The sequence below is a fragment of the Erythrolamprus reginae genome, chromosome Z (genome assembly GCF_031021105.1).
Source record: "Erythrolamprus reginae isolate rEryReg1 chromosome Z, rEryReg1.hap1, whole genome shotgun sequence".
In the NCBI taxonomy this organism is placed as follows: Eukaryota; Metazoa; Chordata; class Lepidosauria; order Squamata; family Dipsadidae; genus Erythrolamprus; species Erythrolamprus reginae.
This window is the reverse complement of record NC_091963.1, coordinates 103,618,270-103,638,587: the sequence shown is the minus strand read 5'-3', so window position 1 is coordinate 103,638,587 and position 20,318 is coordinate 103,618,270. Positions and strand designations below refer to the sequence as shown.

General features: G+C 41.8%; 1 protein-coding gene across 2 annotated transcripts in view; it reads right to left on the bottom strand.

Moving 5' to 3' along the window:
- The window catches only part of LOC139154407 (transcription factor CP2-like protein 1), a 29,080-nt gene extending 11,322 nt beyond the window's left edge, over positions 1-17,758 (bottom strand). For both annotated transcript variants that reach the window (XM_070728980.1, XM_070728979.1), the window contains exons 1-10: positions 17,608-17,758; positions 14,540-14,691; positions 10,859-10,932; positions 10,186-10,291; positions 5,948-6,054; positions 4,544-4,696; positions 3,451-3,561; positions 2,578-2,675; positions 2,428-2,482; positions 141-234 (exon numbers count right to left, since the gene is read on the bottom strand). In XM_070728980.1, coding sequence (XP_070585081.1) covers positions 141-234; positions 2,428-2,482; positions 2,578-2,675; positions 3,451-3,561; positions 4,544-4,696; positions 5,948-6,054; positions 10,186-10,291; positions 10,859-10,932; positions 14,540-14,691; positions 17,608-17,690 — 1,033 coding nt within the window. In that variant the 5' untranslated portion in view covers positions 17,691-17,758. The remainder of the gene's footprint in view (positions 1-140; positions 235-2,427; positions 2,483-2,577; positions 2,676-3,450; positions 3,562-4,543; positions 4,697-5,947; positions 6,055-10,185; positions 10,292-10,858; positions 10,933-14,539; positions 14,692-17,607) is intronic.
- Positions 17,759-20,318: the final 2,560 nt, after the last annotated feature.

Genomic DNA, 20,318 nt, shown 5'->3' with positions numbered 1-20,318 from the left:
TGTGGGGAGGAGGGTATTTTAATGGTCTGATTTAGGAGACCATAAAAGCACTGGCCTAGGAAAAATGCAAAATTGCAAGGTTACATAATCTTGAATGAGTTTATTGGCATCTTCACCCTGGGGAAGAAAAGATGTCTTACCTGTGTAGCTGGCAAAAACCCTGGAATAACTGGAGAACCTGTTTTTGAGTAACCATTGTTGAGTTTCCAAAATGGAGGCACTTGGACTCAGGGTCTGAAAAGAGGCAGAAAATTTGACAGGCATCTTGAATCCAGTCCATCAAGACAGGTTAGAAGAAAATCTCTCTCTGAAAACAGATTCTTTGGAAGGCTAAAAGCTCTTGTCTAGACCAGGGTTCTCCAACCTTGGCAACTTTAAGACTTGTGGGCTTCAACTCCCAGCTTTGCTAGTTGAGGTATTCTGGGAGTTGAAGTCCACAAGCCTTAAAGTTACCAAAGTTGGAGACCCCTGGGTCTAGACTAGACTATTGCTTTCTTTTCAGGGTCAAGTTGGGTCACATAAAATTTATTCTGCAAATGAATTAGCCCTTGTGAATCCTGTAGCCATATTTCATGATGTTCATATAATGGATTAAAAGCCATCTCCTTCTAAAAAGCTCTTGACAAATGGAATATTTTTAAAGGCTTTCTACAGAAAAATAGTGTCAAAATCTAATGTATCTTTAATCGTTCATATTCTCTGATTAAAAACCCCTCCTGCTTAATTCAGATGACTAGTTGGTTACTGATTAACAGGGATTAGGAAATTCTTCAACTGCATGCTGGAAACATGCTTTTTTATTATGTTTCATGTATTAAGAGTAAGTGTTGCTGTCACATGAATTGTAGAAAGTATTCTACTTCAATATCCGCTAGGTAGATAAGTAATTCACATTTTGAAGGATTTGCCAAATGTTTCAATTTTAAAGACCCCTTTCAACTGTGAAAGTTATTTTGAGTGCAAAAGAACCCATGATGTTTTTTTTCCTAGCTCCTCCAAAGCAAAACCCCCCCAAAAACCTTTCATTTGCAGTGGACAGCTGTTTCAAACTCAAAATAAGCATTTCCAAATACAGAATAGTTTATATTTGAACTATTTTGCCCACTGATATCTTGCTCTACCATTATGGCTCCATATTACATGGGTAAATATTCAGAATGTCCCTACATTTATTGCAACCATTGGAAAAGTTGGAACTAATGAAAAGGAATTCTCAAAATCTGTGCTTTAACATCTTCAGCTTTTGACATTCCCAAGTGACCTTTACACATGTGGAAACTATTGTAGTGGGAAAAACTGGCCAAGGCAGTAGTGATTCATGTAAAGCAGAAATAGTGAAACTGTGGTCACCTGGTGAAATTCTGGTTACAGTTATGGTTCAGCCACATCTGGAGTAATAACCCTGGAGCAATAAGCCATCTGGAGCACCAAGCGTTACCCACTCATAATTTAAGGCAATGTGCTCTAGATAGTGGATGAGATATCCTATGAGTTTGTTCCTCTCCCCCATAACATAACATAAATGAATGTTGGAAACTGCAGCACTATTTAGTGTAACATTTTAATTAAAATGTTGATGAGCCAAACATCAGTTAGCTGCCAACTTCGGGTATATTGGATGTTCTTTCATAAACTAAATTTCATCCATTTTTTTAAAAAAATTAACTGGAAATAAAACTTTGCCACCAGGGGGCACCTTTACATTGTATTTTTTTGAGTGCAGAATAAACACAGACTTAATAAAACTTTTGTCAATCCTAGCTGACATTACCTATTGGTAAATTGTGTGGCTTCATCAGTCTCGTGCAGGGGTCAGCAACCCACGACTCTGGAGCCGAATGAGGCTCTTTCATCTCTCTGCTGCGGCACCCTGTCGCCAGTCAGCACCACAATTTTGAGATACCATCCTGTTGCTGGTGTGGAGCAGGTTGTGCCAGGAGGAAATTATGGCAAGGGGGCAGGTTTTCTGGTCAGCTCCACAAGTGATAGGGCTTTCAGTTAGGATAGGTAGAGGAAAAAGGACGGGTTAGGAGGAGACTCTATGGTGAGGGAACTGGACTTATGGTCAGCTCCAGAATTGAGCCGGGAGCTTTTGGTTAGGACCTTTTGAGGGTTTAAGGTTGCTGACCCCTGGCCTAGTGTCTTTTTAAAGACAGACATTTTTCCTGATCATGTTAGTCTACTGCTGGTAGGTTACTATATTCTGCGCTAAAGCAGGGAAGGCAGGATAGTCACTTAGCAAGGATTTGGTAAGTTATCAAGTCAACTCATAGTTAACTAGTAACTAGTGTTTTAGTGGAGAACAAGATCTGGACCAATTCAAAATATCAAAAAATTGGCCTGGATTTTATTTAAACTTCATTTATTTTATTTTAATAATACGGCCTTCATAAATAGCTCCACCTGCCTACACATGCAATTGGTTACCTCTGCCGTGCTCTCTGATGAGCTGTCCAAGGTATAACTGGGTGAAGAGCAGACCCTGCCAAAAAGAGCAACAAAGGCAGTTTATATTACAGATATCCCAAGACCAAAATAGAGAAGGAATGCTGTTATAGATGGCTCAGTCTAGTGTACCTCTCAGGGGTCTGAAGCTTGAAAGGATGCGGAGAGACAAGACCAGGAGTTGGTGGAGGACTATTGAGATTGCTGGAAACTTCAGGCCAGGGGGCACACTAAGGAAAATCATAGGAAGAAATAGATGGGAGGGGGATAAACGTTATGTCCTGGAATTTGCACTCTGCAATTGCTGAATTTAAAACAAGTTTATCATTCTGAAATGAAGCAGGATATTATGGTAGAGGTCATGGCTGGTTGGCGTGTTGGAACTGACTTGTCCCACATGACATTTTACAGCATGTTTCATTAACAAAGGTATGGGTGCATTTTGTATAATCCCAGCTATTATAGTCTGCATAGTGTGTAAACTAATGGTTTAGTGGAGGGGTAGGCAAAGGTGGCTCTTCTATGCCATGTGGACTTCAGTTCCCAGAATTCCTGAGCTAGCATGATTGGCTCAGGGATTTGGGGAGTTGAAGTCCACATGTCATTGACTACTTTGCCTACCCCTGGTTTGGTGTAATGTGTGAATTCAGCCATTGAAGCTTATTCAAATCATTGTTAAACATAAACCAAGGTGTGTGTGTGTGTGTGTGTGTGTGTGATCATTTTAGCCATTTTGTATCCATTGCAGGATGAAGGTCTCTTCTGCATGTTTCCAACCTATACTTTCCTGAGCTTTCTTTTGCCAATTGGGCCTGCAATACTTGCTGATGTTAGGAAATAAGGTTGTGAAAATATTGTGAAATGTTATTTTTGCCTTTTATTTTAACCACATAAATTCTAGAGGTTATCCTTCTTGGGCTGACTTCATATGTTGCTAATGAAAGTAAACTTTCAAATCACACAAAGCTCTTTAGCAAGACAGCAAAAAAGAAGAAGCACAAGTACCTCTGTCAATACTGTGCTGTCATATGAAGGTTGGTACTTCTCTCGCTCCTGGAGGGACTGTTTTTCAATCTTCTCCCTATCTGTTTTCTGTTTCCGGTCTGCTCCTTTGGGCTGGGGGAAAAACAGCCTCACTTAAAATATAGAATCATAGCGTTGGAAGGGACCTCCAGGGTCATCGGGTCCAACCCCCTGCTCAATGTACAATTCACTAATCTATCCCAGAAAGATGACTGTCCAGTCTCTGTTTGAAGACCTCCAGTGACCCCCACCACCTCCTGTGGCAAACTGTTCCATTGGTTTATCACCCTTACCGTTAGAAGTTTTTTTCTGATATCTCATCTAAATCTACTCCCTTGCAGTTTCATTCCATAGTCCTTCCATGTGCTAATGAGAACAATGTTGATCCCTCTGCTCTGTGACAGCCCTTCAGATGTTTGTAGACAGCTATCAAGTCTCCTCTCAGTCTTCTCCTTTGCAGACTAAACATCCCTAGATCCTTTAACCATTCCTCGTAGGACATGGTTTCCAGACCACTCACCATCCTTGTAACTCTCCTTTGAATAGCAGATATTCAGCAACATTTGACTCATGTCAACTAATCGTGCATCTCATGAAACTTCTCTGCATATAGTAATGAATGTTAGATAACTGGCAGTGGAACATACGACCAACCTCTGCTGATTATTTTGTCTTCCAGACAAGATAGATGTTCTTTCTGCTACTTGGATCCTTAAGGCTCACACACGAACAATATTGCCCAAGACTGTTACCACCCGACAAAACTGCCTATGGATCAGCCTTTTAACTCAGCTCCCATTCCATGTCCAAACAGCCAGCAGTGCTGGCTAAAGAATACATGGTCCCCTTCGGCCAATGTGAAATTTTCCATTTTTAGAATGATTTGGAAGGAGGGATGACATTGGCACCTCCTGAGCTTTGACAGCCTCCACCTTAACTTGGCAACGATCCTTTTATTCCGGCCTTCTTTCATTATACTGTACCCAGGGCAGGGAATAGGAATTGTAGTATCCTTGTAGTAGGAATGCTTCCTTTCAATAACTGTGCTTGCCTCTACTGAGTCAGGCAACATTACCTTGAAGACTTTGATGAGACAGCTGGCAGAGTGCAAGTGTTCCATGTGCTCACCCTTCTCATTGGGCTTGAAGGTATCAACTTGGATGCGAAAAGGGACCCCTTTCTCCCCACCATTCTTACGAAGTGTGAACTCAGTACTAATGCAGTGGACCTGTTTCAAAGGAAGAGGAAAGAGACATGACCTCTCAGTTGGGGGAAATGCTGCTCGATCAGACCACAAGCATATCTAGTCCGCAGATGGTCCTCAAGTGTTGAATGAAAGACCTGGGTACCATGCTTTCCTTCATACATTGGTTTGTCATAATTAGTATGGAGGGGCAATTAACTTTCTGGAAGTAATATACAATCACCATTTTGTGCAGCCTTGAAATTCATAATTGCTCTCTCATCTTGTGAGATTTCCTTTGACCAGCTAGAATGAGAGTATCAATGCTTTGCTGTAGCTGGTACTGTTGACCTTGACTGGTAAAGTTTTGTACACAGTTTTGGGGCAGAACATTTTTTTTAATGTACCACCCTGGTTCCTTTTGTGTGGAAAGCAGGTACTTTGGTATTGATCTACAGCCTTTCTTTTCAAAGCCAATTTTGCTTCCCCGTTACATAAAAGCTGGGGTTATACAGATCAATTCTTACAATTTGAAGGCCATTGTTTAAGAAGTAAGAACATCATTTGAACACAAGGGAATGAAATCTACAGGTAGGGTAGTCACAAGGTTGTGAAAATATAATAAAAATGGGGAGGAGGATAATTGGTGGAGGATCCCCTAATATAATCTACTGTGTGCCCATTGACCATGAAATGTTCCCTAAATTGGTAAAGAAGAACAAAGAATTGATGGCTGAAATCCCGAATGAGGAATAATCCATGCTGACCCATTTTGTTGCAGATTCTTTTTCGTACAGATTCTAAAAAATTATATCATTGTACCAGTATATACTTGCTCTAAGCATAGGATTTGGGCTTATTATGCCGGAAGGAAAACTAGGAAGAGTGAATCACAATATTGGTGTTGTCCTGTGAGAAACGTGCCTTTTTCTTGTTTTTTAAAAAATAAGATTATTTTACTACCTTTATTATATGTAACTCAAGGTAGTGAACAAAATAATATTCCTTCTTCCTCCTAGTTTCTCCACAACAATAATTCTATGGGATAACTTCGTCTGTCCCTTTCTTCACCCAACCAACTTTTGTACCTAAGGCTGGACTGGAACTCAGTCCCCTAGTTCTGAGCCAGAACCACTACACCAAACTGGCTCTTTTTTCCCCTTTTTCTTTTATCAAGTGGTGGTGGGAGGGAGCTTTCGTTGCTTTCAAGATTGTTGTAAAATTTGCACTACTGTTTTTATAAAAACAAATGAAGGGGATGAAGACAAGCCTACTGACCAGCAGGTTGCTACCCACCTGCAGAAAGACTGAAGTGCGCTTAGTTGGGTCCCACAGGAATTCCACAGTATTGAGCAAAGTGGAGGGCATGTGGGGCTCCAGAATGCCCACAGACATGGGGATATCTACAACAGGCCAGAAAAGGAAAAACCTATCAGAATCCTCTCGTGAAAAGGGAGCTGGGGAGGGGCAGGGCAGGGGGGAAAAGCTGCATGGAATCCCAGTTTAATCAAGTAAATAATGTTTCCCATACTCTTTCCCACACACACACACACCTCCCAAATTCCTTCTCAACTTTTTCATGGGGATAGCTGGCTTGTCAATCCTGCAGTCCTCTTTCCAAGGAAGGGGTCAGGCCTGTAAACACTTACTTACTTACTTACTTACTTACTTACTTACTTACTTACTTACTTACTTACTTACTTACTTACTTACTTACTTATTTTGTCCAATACACAATACATATTGAAGAGAATAGACATGAAGTATTATATATAAAGAGAAGATATAAAAAATAGAGGCGAATACAGTGATCCCCTGGGTATTGCGATCCCGATCATTGCGAAACGGCTATATGGCGATTTTTCAACCCGGAAGTCAAAACACCATCTGCGCATGGGCGCCCTTTTTTTCTATCGCCACGCTTGCGTAGATGGCGCCGGGCAGATCAGCTGCTGGGCGGCTTCCCTGGGTCTCCCCCCTCTTGCTGGCGGGAGGGCGAGCGGCGGGCATCAGCGAGGAGTTTCCCCACCGCCCACGCAAACTCCTCGCTGCTGCCGCGCCCGCCGCTTGTCCGCCGCCTGCCTGCCCGCGCGCCCGCCGCTCGCCCGCCCTTCGCCCGCCCCCGCTGTTCGCTCGCGCCGCTTCCCAGCTGAGTCCTGAAGCGAATTGGCTTCAGGACTCAGCTGGGAAGCGGCGCGAGCGAGCGGTGCGAGCGAGCGGCGCGAGCGAACGGCTTGTCCGCCGCCTGCCTGCCCGCGCGCCTGCCGCTCGCCCGCCCTTCGCCCGCCCACGCCGTTCGCTCGCGCCGCTAGCGAACGGCTTGTCCGCCGCCTGCCTGCCCGCGCGCCCGCCCTTCGCCCGCCCACGCCGTTCGCTCGCGCCACTTCCCAGCTGAGTCCTGAAGCGAATTGGCTTCAGGACTCAGCTGGGAAGCGGCGCAAGCGAACGGCGTGGGCGGCGAAGGGCGGGCGAGCGGCAGCGAGGAGTTTGCGTGGGCGGTGGGGAAACCCCAATCTTTGGCTCCTCGCTGCTGCGGCGGAAGTAAAAACACCATCTGCGCATGCGCAGATGGTGTTTTTACTTCCGCAGCGCTACTTCGTGAAAAACCGATCATTGCGAGGGGTCCTGGAACGGAACCCTCGCAATGATCGGGGGACCACTGTATATATGAAGGAAGAAAAGATATATGATATATGAGATAAGGAGAGACAATTGGACAGGGGATGAAAGGCACACTAGTGCACTTATGTACGCCCCTTACTGACCTCTTAGGAACCTGGAGAGGTCAATCGTGGATAGTCTAAGGGAGAAATGTTGGGGGTTAGGGGTTGACACTACTGAGTCCGGTAATGAGTTCCACGCTTCGACAACTCCATTGCTTAAGTCATACTTTTTACAGTCAAGCTTGGAGCGATTAATATTAAGTTTGAATTTGTTGCGTGCTCTTGTGTTGTTGCGGTTGAAGCTGAAGTAGTCATTGACAGGCAGGACGTTGCAGCATATAATTTTGTGGGCAATACTTAGATCGTGTTTTAGGAAGGGCTTGCCTGTGGAGGACGTAAGAGTTCCAACAACTGAGACTTTCAAAGGGAGACTGGACTGCCATCTGTCCAAAATAGTGTAGGGACTCCTGCTTGAGTGTGTTTGTGGAGGGGGTGGGGTTGCACTAGATCAGAGGTCCCCAACCACCGGGCCGCGGACCGCAGCATGTTGCACCGGTCCGTGGAGTCAGCAGCTGCCGGCCCTCATGCCGCCACCCCCTCCCTCCAGCGCTTCGCCTCCCGCCGGGCAAGAGGCCTCGGGAGGCAGGTTCTGCCGGCCACAGGATGATGGATGGGACAGAGGGGCGGGAAGGACCGAAAGGCTCAAGCCTCTTTTGGCTTCTGCCACGGGGCGCTTTTGCGTTTTTGGCTGGGGGGAGGCAGGAGGGCCAGCCTGACCCCCTCTCTCCAGCGCTTAGCTCCCGCTGGGCAAGAGGGCTTGGGACCACTGCACTAGATGATCAACACAAGATCCCTTCCAACTCTAATAAATAAATAAAAACATTCAGGCCTACCACAATTAGTGCTGTGGGAAACTGAGAGGGGGGCTTGGGGGGGGGTTATATATAATCAAAATAACATTTCTGGAAAAAGCAAATCTTAAAGAGGTTCATTTTAAAAATGTCATGTTTATAAATCTTGTTTTACAATTAAAGCTTTGGGAGAAAAAGCAAGACAATAAATAAACCTAAAGGACAGATTTCCGAATCTTGATTATTTTTTTTTGACTCGCCAAAGAGCATCTAAGTGTTTGTAAGGGCAGGAAGTGTGCGCTTTTAATTAGAATGCTCTTATTGTGCGAGGGATGCAGGAGATGGCAAGCGTAGAGTAAAATAGAAAGGTTCTTCCAGCCATGCATAGACTAGGCATGAAAATGGGGAAAGACAAAACATTAGATGCTGGTGAAACAGCAGATAAGCCAAGAATTGTGTCCCAAAGGTTTGTAATGGTAACAGGCTTAGACTTTGGGAACAAAAAAGTCCACGGAGCAGCCCTTCTAAATGGAGAAGATAAACTGCTAAATGAATATCCGCAATTTTTTACCCATAGTCCTTGATATAAATGATCATTTAATGGCCTTTTGAAGTTATAAAGACAATGAACAGACTCAAACTCAACCCTGATAAGACGGAGTGACTGTGGGTTTTGTCTCCCATGGACAACTCCATCTGTCCGTCCATTACCCTGGGGGGGGGGAATTATTGACCCCCTCAGAGAGGGTCTGCAACTTTGGCGTCCTCCTTGATCCACAACTTACATTAGAGAACCATCTTTCAGCTGTGCGAGGGGGGCGTTTGCCCAGGTTCACCTGGTGCACCAGATGCGGCCCTATTTGGACCGGGAGTCACTGCTCACAGTCACTCATGTCCTCATCACCTCAAGGCTTGACTACTGTAATGCTCTCTACATGGGGCTACCTTTGAATAGTGTTCGGAAACTTCAGATCATGCAGAATGCAGCTGTAAGAGCAATCATGGGCTTACCTAGGTATACTCATGTTACACCAACACTCCGCAATCTGCATTGGTTGCCAATCAGTTTCTGGTCACAATTCAAAGTGTTGGTTATGACCTGTAAAGCCCTTCATGGCATCAGACCAGAATATCTCCGGGACTGCCTTCTGCCGCACGAATCCCAGCGACCAGTTAGGTCCCACAGAGTGGGCCTTCTCCGGGTCCCGTCGACTAAACAATGTCGTCTGGTGGGACCCAGGGGGAGAGTCTTCTCTGTGGTGGCCCTGACCCTCTGGAACCAGCTCCCTCCGGAGATTAGGATTGCCCCCACCCTCCTTGCCTTTCAAACACTTCTTAAAACCCACCTCTGCCATCAGGCATGGGGGAAATGAGCCATCTCCTTTGGCCTATATAGTTTATGCATGGTATGTTTGTGTGGGATGTATTGTTTTAAATAAGGGATTTTAGATATCTTAATTATTAGATTTGCCATTGTATATTGTTTTTTATTATTGCTGTGAGCCGCCCTGAGTCTGTGGAGAGGGGCCGCATACAAATCTAATAAATTGAATTGAATTGAACAAAATGACTTATGACCAAATCCCTACACTGATGACCTTTGCAGCATCCTCCACAGTCCTGTGATCAAAATTTGGGTGCTTGGGAATCAGCGTATATTTATAATGGTTGCGGCATCTTGGGGACCTGTGATCCCCATTTGCAACCCTGCCAGCCAGTTTCCAACAAGAAAACCAAATGGGGGAAGCTGGATTTGCTTAGCAAATGCATGATTCACTTAACAACTGCAGTGATTCACACAACATTGGTTAAAAAAAGGATGTAAAATTGGGCATGGTTCATTTAACATCCACCTCACTTGGTGCCAACTATAATCCTGAAGTGATTGATCCATTTCTCTGTGTTCAGGGCAGGCATTCTCACAATTACAATCTCTTTGAAAGATTGCTATGAAGGCACATTCCAAGTTATGGGCTTAGGGAGATAATACCACTCCTCCCAGTTTGAAAATACACCTTACCAATATCCAGGATGCGGTCCCCTGGCCTGTTCCATCTCCATCCCTCTAATTGCTGGTGTTCTGTGTATTGCAGTCTTCGGTCATGGAACACCACTCGGATTACACTCTGATCAAGAGACAGCGGTGGGGGTGGGGGTGGAAGGAGAGAGAACCAATAGTTTTAAAATCCATTTCTACCACCAGAATGTTGCATTGAATCATAGACAACTGATCGTTCTTTAAGCTGCACAGAGGAGAAATACTGTGAGTTTGGTTTTAATTAGATTTAATGTTTGCACCACTCATCAGACCAAAGTGATATTTGTGGGAATGAATTTTTGAACTCTCTGACTTTTGCCTCAAAGACACTGAATTGCTTGAAGTGCACAGAGCTCTGTTCTGATTAATTTTCAGCTGACTATCTATGGAACGAGATTTTCTTCAGACAAACTGTAAGCAAACCAAGATAGGAATATCCAGGGTCTGAGAGTTTCTGAAGAAAACAATTGTTTCTCTAGGAATCAATGATTAATTATGGGTTCTCTTCTACTATTCTTCCATAGGCAGTGAATTGGATCTTTTAGAAAAAATGCAATAGGTTGCGTGAATGAGTTCCATAGTTTGTTATAACACGAGGCTTCACGAGGACTCAATTTTCAAAAATGTCAATCAGTTGTCCTATCCTATGCTTTACCTTTAGCAGCTTCCGTCCCTCAGCAAATTCACCTATTTTGGGATTACACAGCATCCGGATTTCATATGATTGCCCTGGAAAATAATAATACAGCATGTGGAATGTGCGATTGGCCAAATATGCCAAACATTGCCTTAAAATCCAAAATACCACCTTTTAATGTTCCATGTTTGTTTTCTAATACATTTTCCAATGAAGAAGAGAAATTTGTAAGTGAATGAAGGAGTAATGAAAATCTAAATTACTGTTCAGTCTATCAGAGAAATTAACAGTAACATACAAAGTATTGGAAACTATTTTAACCATTCCCAAATTTCAACTCCTTTAAAAGTACAAAAAGAACCATTAAAAGTACAAAAAGAACCCCACCCTCCTTGCCTTTCGTAAACTCCTTAAAACCCACCTCTGCCGTCAAGCGTGGGGGAACTGAAACATCTCCCCCTGCCTATGTAGTTTTTTGTGTATGATATGACTGTATGTATGTTTTTATATATTGGGGTTTCTTGTTTTTTAGACTTTTTAAATGTATTATTGTTATTTTAGATTCTAACTATTAGATTTGTCATTATATATTGTTTTTATCATTGCTGTAAGCTGCCCCGAGTCTACGGAGAGGGGCGGCATACAAATCTAATAAATAATAATAATAATAATAATAATAATAATAATAATAATAATAATGATGATAATAATAATAATAATCGACATCGCAATCCCAGGAGACAGCAGAATTGAGGAGATGCAATTAGAGAAATTAGTGAAATACAAAGATCTAAAAATTGAGCTGCAACAACTCTGGCATAAGCCCGTGAAAGTGGTCCCAGTGGTACTTGGCACGCTGGGCGCAGTGCCAAAGGATCTCAGCGGACATTTGAAAACCATTGGAATTGACAAAATCTCCATCTGTCAATTGCAAAAGGCCGCTTTACTGGGATCGGCAAACATAATTCGCCACTACATCACGCAGTCCTAGGTGCTTGGGAAGCGCCCGACTGGTGATGAAATATGAAATCCAGCATAGTGATCTCGTTTGCTGTGTTGTACTGACATAATAATAATAATAATAATAATAATAATAATAATAATAATAATAATAATAATAATAAAAAACATTATAGCTGAATATTAGTTTATAATTTTCTCTTCATTTTATTATAGACATTTAAGTGTCTATACATTTAAAAATATTGGGTATGTTTTGAAGTATAGGAACTCTTAAGGGTTGAGTTATTAAATCAGAGATGTCAAACTCAATTACATCATATGACGTTTCATGACCTATCATGACATTTTTTTTGCCTTTGTGGAGCTAGGGTGGGTGTGGCCTGCGTGTGACGCCTCCAGCCTGAAGGCCACTAGTTTGACAGGCCTGTAACATGGTGCTAAGCTGTGATCTGTTTAATCATACTTGAATAACCCATGATTGTGCTAAAACATAAATTCACGAAGCATGATGGCGCAGTTCACATCACATATAAGCAAAAATATTTCAGTTATTTTACTGTTAATCTTAAATATAAATTGACCTTAGTCTTAATCCAACCAATAACAATTCATAACCGCACCTCCACATATCATGTATAATTTTGCTTTTAAAATGATCTCCGCCCCCACCATATCAATGTTTCTCAATTTAAGTAACTATTTATTATTTATTAATTTGAGTTCTATGCTGCCCAATCCACAATGGGACTCAGGGCAGTTTACAACAAAATAAAAAATACAGTTCAATATAAAGAAGCAAAATATTAAATTAAGACAATAAAACCCCATTTTAAAACTTACAAGGCAAACAATCCAATTATCATACATGCATACCACTGATACACAATTTGGCCATGATAGATGTAATATTCATGGCCCCCAAGCCTGTCTGCAAAGCCAGGTCTTCATAGCTTATTGGAAGGCCAGCAGGGTAGGAGCAGTACAGACATCGGGGGGGGGGGGAGTTGGTTACATAGAGCCAGGGCAGCCACAGAGAAGGCCCTCCCCCTCGGTTCCGCCAACCTGCATTGCTTAGTTGACGGGATCTGGAAAAGGGCAACCCTGTGAGATCTTATTGGTCTCTGGGAGGTATGTGGCAGGAGACAGTCCCATAGATAGTCTACGCCTAAGCCATGTAGAGCTTTATAGGTAATAACCAACATCTTCAATTGTGACCGAAGACTAATTGGTAGCCAGTACAGCGTGCAGAGCGTTGGTATTATATGGGTGTACCTAGGTATACCCATGAGTGCTCGCACGGCTGCACTCTAGACTATCTGCATTCTCCAAATAGTCTTCAAGGGTAACCCCATGCAGTAGTCAAGACGGGAGGTGGATGAGGGCCTGAGGGGCTGTGCACAAAGCCTCCTGGTCCAAAAAGGGCTGCAACTGGTATACCAGGCGAACCTGGACAAAGGTCCCCATGGCCACAGCCGAGAGATGGTAATCCCCGAGTCTTCGGAGAAGGGTGGCATACAAATCTAATTAATAATAATAATAATAATAATAATAATAATAATAATAATAATAGATCGCACAGGCTGACTACAAGCATAGACTTGATGCTGTGGCACAGATGATCCACTGGAACTTGTGTCGGAACTACCATTTACCAGTGGCAAAGAACTGATGGGATCATAAGCCCGAAAAAGTGGTCGAAAATGAGCAAGCAAAACTACTGTGGGACTTCCAACTTCAGACTGACCGAATTCTGAAGCATAACACACCAGACATCCTGATTGTGGAGAAAAAGAATGTATGGATCATCGACATTGCAATCCCAGGAGACAGCAGAATTGAGGAGAAGCAGCTAGAGAAATTAGTGAAATACGAAGATCTAAAAATTGAGCTGCAATGACTCTGGCGTAAGCCAGTGAAAGTGGTCCCAGTGGTACTTGGCACGCTGGGCGCAGTGCCAAAGGATCTCAGCAGACATTTGAAAACCATCTGAATTGACAAAATCTCCATCTGTCAATTGCAAAAGGCCGCTTTACTGGGATCGGCAAACATAATTCGCTGCTACATCACTCAGTCTTAGGTGCTTGGGAAGCGCCCGACTGGTGATGACATACGAAATCCAGTATAGTGATCTCGTTTGCTGTGTTGTATTGACATAATAATAATAATAATAATAATAATAATAATAATAATAATAATAATAATAATAATAATAATAATGTCTAAATTCAATTTCTAAAATGCACCATGCATTCTTACACCAATGTTAGTGCAGCTAAAAAGAAGTAACACATTGTGCAGACCCAACCCATGTGGCTCGTTTTTGGTAAAATATATTGTGCAAGCCTTGACAATGAGTTAATTCAGTAATCAGATTAAGCATATTGTGTAAACACAGTATGTAGCTCTAACAAAAGATCTTCTGCTGGATAAAATGCAACCTTTAGCTTTTAATTAGAAAGGCAATCAATCTTGCAATGTGTTAGGATTTAAATGGTTGAAAGCCTTATTGTTACCTGGTTCAGCTGTCAGTTTAAGGAAGGTCTGCAATTCACCTTTCTCTTCCAACAGTAGAGGTTTTGGGTGGGGTTTGTACATGTGTGTGAATCCAGTCATTTTTGTGTCACAGTGGCAGTGGAACATGCCGCTAATGCATTATGTTTACCACTAGGGGGCAGTAGAACGTGGTCATTTTACCCCTCTCTCCTGCACCACCTGGCTTGATTTATACAATCTTACCTTGATTGAGATAGGTGAGAGTTTCCTCATGCTGTTTGACAGCTGGAGAAGTAATTGCACACAGAATATACTGGAAAGATGGGCAATGCTGCTCAGCTGATGTTGAGATGTTTGGTTCTTCTTGCTTTAGGAATGGCAGTGCTAGTGGCTCTCTGCAGTAGCGAAAAAGGTATGGATAAGATATATAGGAATTGCTGTAGTAGTTCATGCATCAGACTACATCTTGCAAAACTGCGATTTATAATCCCACCTTAGGCACAAAGCCAGCTGGAGGCCAGCCACTCTCTCTCAGCTCTAAGAAGTAAGCAATGGCAAAGAATTTCAAAATTTTGCCAAAGAAAACTACAGGAAGTAGAATTTGCCAAGAGGAAAACTGGAGTGTGTATGTGTGTGAAAGACTGGGGGAGGGAGGGGGAAGGGGAGAGGGGGAGAGATTTTCAAGTAAAGTTCAGTGTAAAATATGTAAAATATATTCAGAAGCCAAGAAAGTACTGCAAAAATGTACTGTAATAACGTTCAATTTGTGTAGCCACTCATCTTGCATTTGTGATTCTGGATAGTTCACATAATTAAAATAATAAACAGTATAAATATAAAATAATAAAAGATTACAAAACACAATAAGTAAGACCATTATCAGCAGGAGGTTACAGGTCATATGTCAATCAACACAACTTGTAAATACCTGTGTAGTAGCTAAATGGCCAATGAAAGAAAGAGAATCAAAGTGCATTATTGCCAAGATTACTTGTTATTTTTTCATCTTTTTTTTCTTTTTCCTTTTGCAAATAAGCAAGAGGTTGTAGATCACTGCAGCTTTCTAATCCTTGGTTGGTTCATGTTAACAATCTTCTCTTATGAATCCTGCACTGGTTGTAAGTACCTCAGCTGAGGACATGCTCAGAGGCACTTCAATTTTAGCACAACACAAATGCCAGTGGGGTCATTATTTTGGTACTCACTTTGGATCAGCAGATCCTGCAGTTTTAGTAAAAGCCCAAAGAAATTTTTCAAGTCTACCTGTAATATTGTGCAATGTCTTAAACTAACTACTGTACTGCATAATTCGAATGCTAATGCTGGTTTACTTTAAAATTAGTTTCCTTTCACATTCTGTTCTGCATTGACATTGTTAGTGTCAATTTTATTCCTGCACGTTGTTTGACTGTAAAATGTGTAATTAGTCCTTATCACAATATATACCAGTATTAGTCATTAGTAGCGAGCAACAATTTTGAAGGGAAGGAGTAAAATGGGAGAATTCTCTCTGCCTGTTCCCACAGATAAGTTATATAGAAGCTCAGTTTTTCACTGCATATAAAAAGGCTGCATCACAAAAAGGCTTTTGTAAATGTCTCTAGCCAAATTACTAATAATAGGGTGGCCTTGGGCCGGTGGTTGACTATCTACCTAATGTACTTCACAGAAACATTTCATGCTTTCTGGAATTGGATTTCTGACCTTGAGCTCTCAAAAGTGAAATGTTTATACATGCATACATACACACACGTACACACCACACACACACTTTGGTGCATGGCAGCAATTCTGGACTTCAACTGTCACCTCTTCTTCTTGAGATGCCATTACACTGAGCTAGTGAAAGACGGTTTGGCTACAGAAGCTGGAGGTCTTATAAGGGAGAAGGGCAGTTGTGATGAACAGTAAGCGAGAATGCCACAATTTAAAAGGCTGCAAGGGCTTGCGCATCATTCATATTTGTGTAGCAGTGGATACCTTAACACCCATCCCCTATTTTTCCCAACTAAACAGCCTTTAAATGCAATCCAAAGCAAAGGGGTGTGGGAAAGAGTAGCAATTCCAGAGAACTGTCTCTCTCTGCATACTAAAAAGGATAGAAGAGAAGGAATTTGATTGGAATTAAGAAAAGTCTTCCCATTAGCCTCTGAGCAAGATCCAGCTCCTACTGGGTGTTGAGTAGGATCTTCTCAAGCAGCAGCAGAGCAAAGATGGGCTCCCTTATGGGTCATTCTTAAGCTGCCTACTGCCTCCTGAAGTTAAATGTGGACATGGTCTAAACAAGATCTGTCACTCATGTCACTTTATGCCAAAGAAATGGGCAAGGTGTGCCATTATTATTCTTTTTTCTTGATCTGGCTCTGAGGCCAACACTGATTTCCCTTCATTTAGCCACAGAATTGGGGGGGGGGGGAGAGAACAGGTTAAACTTTAAATTTGGAAGAGACCAACTTATGGATGAGAAGTCTTTTTATAGCAACTATCCAGGGTAGCACCCTGCAAATAATAATAATAATAATAATAATAATAATAATAATAATAATAATAATAACAACAACATCTAATTTTTAGATCTTTGTATTTCACTAATTTCTCTAGCTGCTTGACAGCAGAATTGAGGATAAGCAGCTAGAGAAATTAGTGAAATACGAAGATCTAAAAATCGAGCTGCAACGACTCTGGCATAAGCCCATGAAAGTGGTCCCAGTGGTACTTGGCACGCTGGGCCAAAGGATCTCAGTGGACATTTGAAAACCATCGGAATTGACAAAATCTCCATCTGTCAATTGCAAAAGGCCGCTTTACTGGGATCCGCACACATAATTCGCCGCTACATCACACAGTCCTAGGTGCTTGGGAAGCGCCCGACTGGTGATGAAATACGAAATCCAGCATAGTGATCTCGTTTGCTGTGTTGTACTGACATAATAATAATAATAATAATAATAATAATAATAATAATAATAATAATTATTATTATTATTATTATTATTATTATTATTATTATTAATTAAATTTATATGCCGCCCCTCTCTGGAGACTCGGAGTAGAATGGCTACTCGGCATACAAAGTACTGGGAAGAGAAGGGGAGCAACATATATCAGTGTCCTTCATCCTCTCTGACAGTCTGTGAGCTTTCCAGACGTTCTCCTAGAATAAGCAAAATTCTGGAAGCTGAATCACTGCAACTATTTCATGTATCCCATCACGACCAAGTAGATTTACTTGCATGCTTCTTCTTCTTCTTGCAGATCTCTGCTGTTGGCATAGCTAGAATAGGAGAGGTGAAAAAAAAGGAGCTGCTCACCTTATGAGATTGTTGCCAGGGCAAGGATACATTTCTCCCGGGCTTGGCCAGTAATGATCAGGTTGGCTGTGCCAAAAAAGCATGACTGATGGATTTCCAAAGGTAGACTGGAGAAGTGGCAGGAATTCAGGGAAAGGGAGAAGTCAAGTCCCAGCTCTTCAGCAGTTACTTAGTGCTCTGGAGTGTTGTTCCTTTTTTCTTTTTATGCACCTACCGGCCAGGTAGGTGTGGTCAAAGAAAGGTGTTGTCTGATTGGCTGAGAAAAACTCCCTCTGTTTTTTTTACACCATTTCCTCTCAGGTAGACCAGACCTGCCTTTAGATAAGTTTTACCATCAAATGTCTTTTGACTAATGACTGTTGCCAAAAGCTAAAATATCTTTTCTCATCTCTGCAGTCATAAGGAAGGTGTGGGATTTATGGGGAGGAGGGAAGGAGGAGAGAAAAGCAAAGAAAGGCCAGGCAGGTAAGGATAGTAAGTGCTTCCAGCAGCAGAAAATGTAGTTGGGTAAATCTTAATTTTTGTCTATACACTCTGAAAAAATTCCTGTTAAATGAAATATAAAGATATGGGGTTTTAAAAACCTTAATGTAAATACAGAAGGTATGCAAAATAGTTTTAAAAAACACTAGACCAATATTTCATCACCTTGGCAACTTTAAGATATGGGAATTTTAACAGCCATCTGGCTAAGGTATTCTAGGAGTTGAAGTCTATATATCTTAAAGTTGAGAAGCATTACACTACATCATCATTATCGTGGAGCTACAGCAAACTGAATGACAAACATGGACTGGAATTTGTTTGCCTATTAAGTGTTTTATTTTTTCAGGTGCAGGTCAGTTAAAGAAGCCAAGGTGACAACCGAACATTAAAAGCAAGCCATTTTTCAGATGTGTTGTCTTGATAGAATTGTTCTTGAATCCTTGCATCTTCCAGTTCACACATGCATCCCAAAATTTGGTTCATTTCAAATGTTTTTACCTTGCAGTTTAGCAAGGAAGGTTTTCAGGAGAACTGTGTATCACTATCAATAGTGGGTCCTAAGACCTTTTACTACCGGTCTGTGTGCGTGCTTGTTTCTGCGCAGCCGGCAGCGGGAAGCTCCGCCCACCCCCCTGGGATGCTTCTGCGCGAAGCATACGCAGAAACGCCCCAGGCAGATGGGCGGAGCCTTTGGCTGCCAGCATTACCAGTTCTAAGAACCAGTCGGAACCGGGAGCAACTCGACACTGATCACTATTATACATATATTATTATGAGGAGAACTATGTATCACCCATGTATCACTATTAAGACAGGCCCCAGCCTGTCCAGCTTTCAAAGGGAAAGAAGTTACAGAGGGAAGAGTAGTGTCCAGTTGTTACTGGAGCAGTGGCGAAAAGCCAGGGCAATTATCTATCAACCACACTGAAGATATAATCTAATTTCTCTTCCTCTCTGCAGCCTTATGGCAGAAGTACCAGCTTTGGGAATAAAATGTGAAGAGGCTCCATGATCTTTTATCTTTCATTTTTTTTAAAAAGGAAAAGGAAAAAAAAGCAAAGTTCCTTGCCAGAATAACAGCTCAATCGTTTTGAGCATGTGCAGAATACTTTTCCTTGAGTATTGAATTGTCAATCAGTGAATTTCCCGGGCAAATAACTGGTTTTTCTGGCTAACTTGGACTCTTGAACTTCTTGCTATGGGCAGGAGGGGGTTGTTCGGTGGAAACTTCAAAAAGTGTACCAAATTATGCCCTTTCCTGTGTTGTGTCAACTGCAATGGTACCAACAATGAAGCTAGGCAGGGTCATTTGCAAGGGCTGCTTTTTCCTGGGATAGGAAACAATTGGGAGTCTCGCTTCAAAGATGTCCCTAAATAGACCCACTGTTTCTTCCCTGTATGTAAATGGTGCAACACTTCTTGAGCATTTATTTATAAGGTCATTAAAAAAAATCTGCCTCCAATAAACAATTACCAGATCAGTTGACAAAACAAAACACAGTGAAAATACAAAACAAAATGACAACATTGTAAAACAGGGGAGAGGATTGTGACACGAAGAATACATACTGTATATTAAAAGCCAATTTTAAAAGGAATTTTGCAAATATACTACATTAGAAACCAGGTGAGCGTTCCTTAGAAGAAAAACCCCAATAACATGTAAGGAAATGTATTTATAGTCATAGGCTGCTTCTTTGTTAGGAATTTATTTATTTATTTATTTATTTATTTATTTATTTATTTATTTATTTATTTATTTATTTATTTATTTATTTATTTATTTATTTATTTATTTATTTATTTATTTATTTATTTATTTATTTATTTATTTATTTATTTATTTATTTATTTATTTATTTATTTATTTATTAGATTTGTATGCCGCCCCTCTCCGCAGACTCGGGGCGGCTCACAACAATAACAAGAACAATGTAAGAACAAATCTAATAATTTAAAAAAACACTAAAAACCCCATTACAGTGATCCCTCGGTTAGCGCGGGGGTTACGTTCCAAGACCTCCCGCGCTAACCGATTTCCGCGTTATACTGGATGCGGAAGTAAAAACACCATCTGCGCATGCGCGCCCTTTGTTCCATGGCCGCACATGCGCAGAAGGTGGAGCGACGCAAGTTCGGAGGCTGGCAATGCAATGGTGATTTTTCTGGGCTTCTCGCCGCTACCCACAGGGCAGCGCTGGCGGCAATGGCAATGGCAAGTTCCA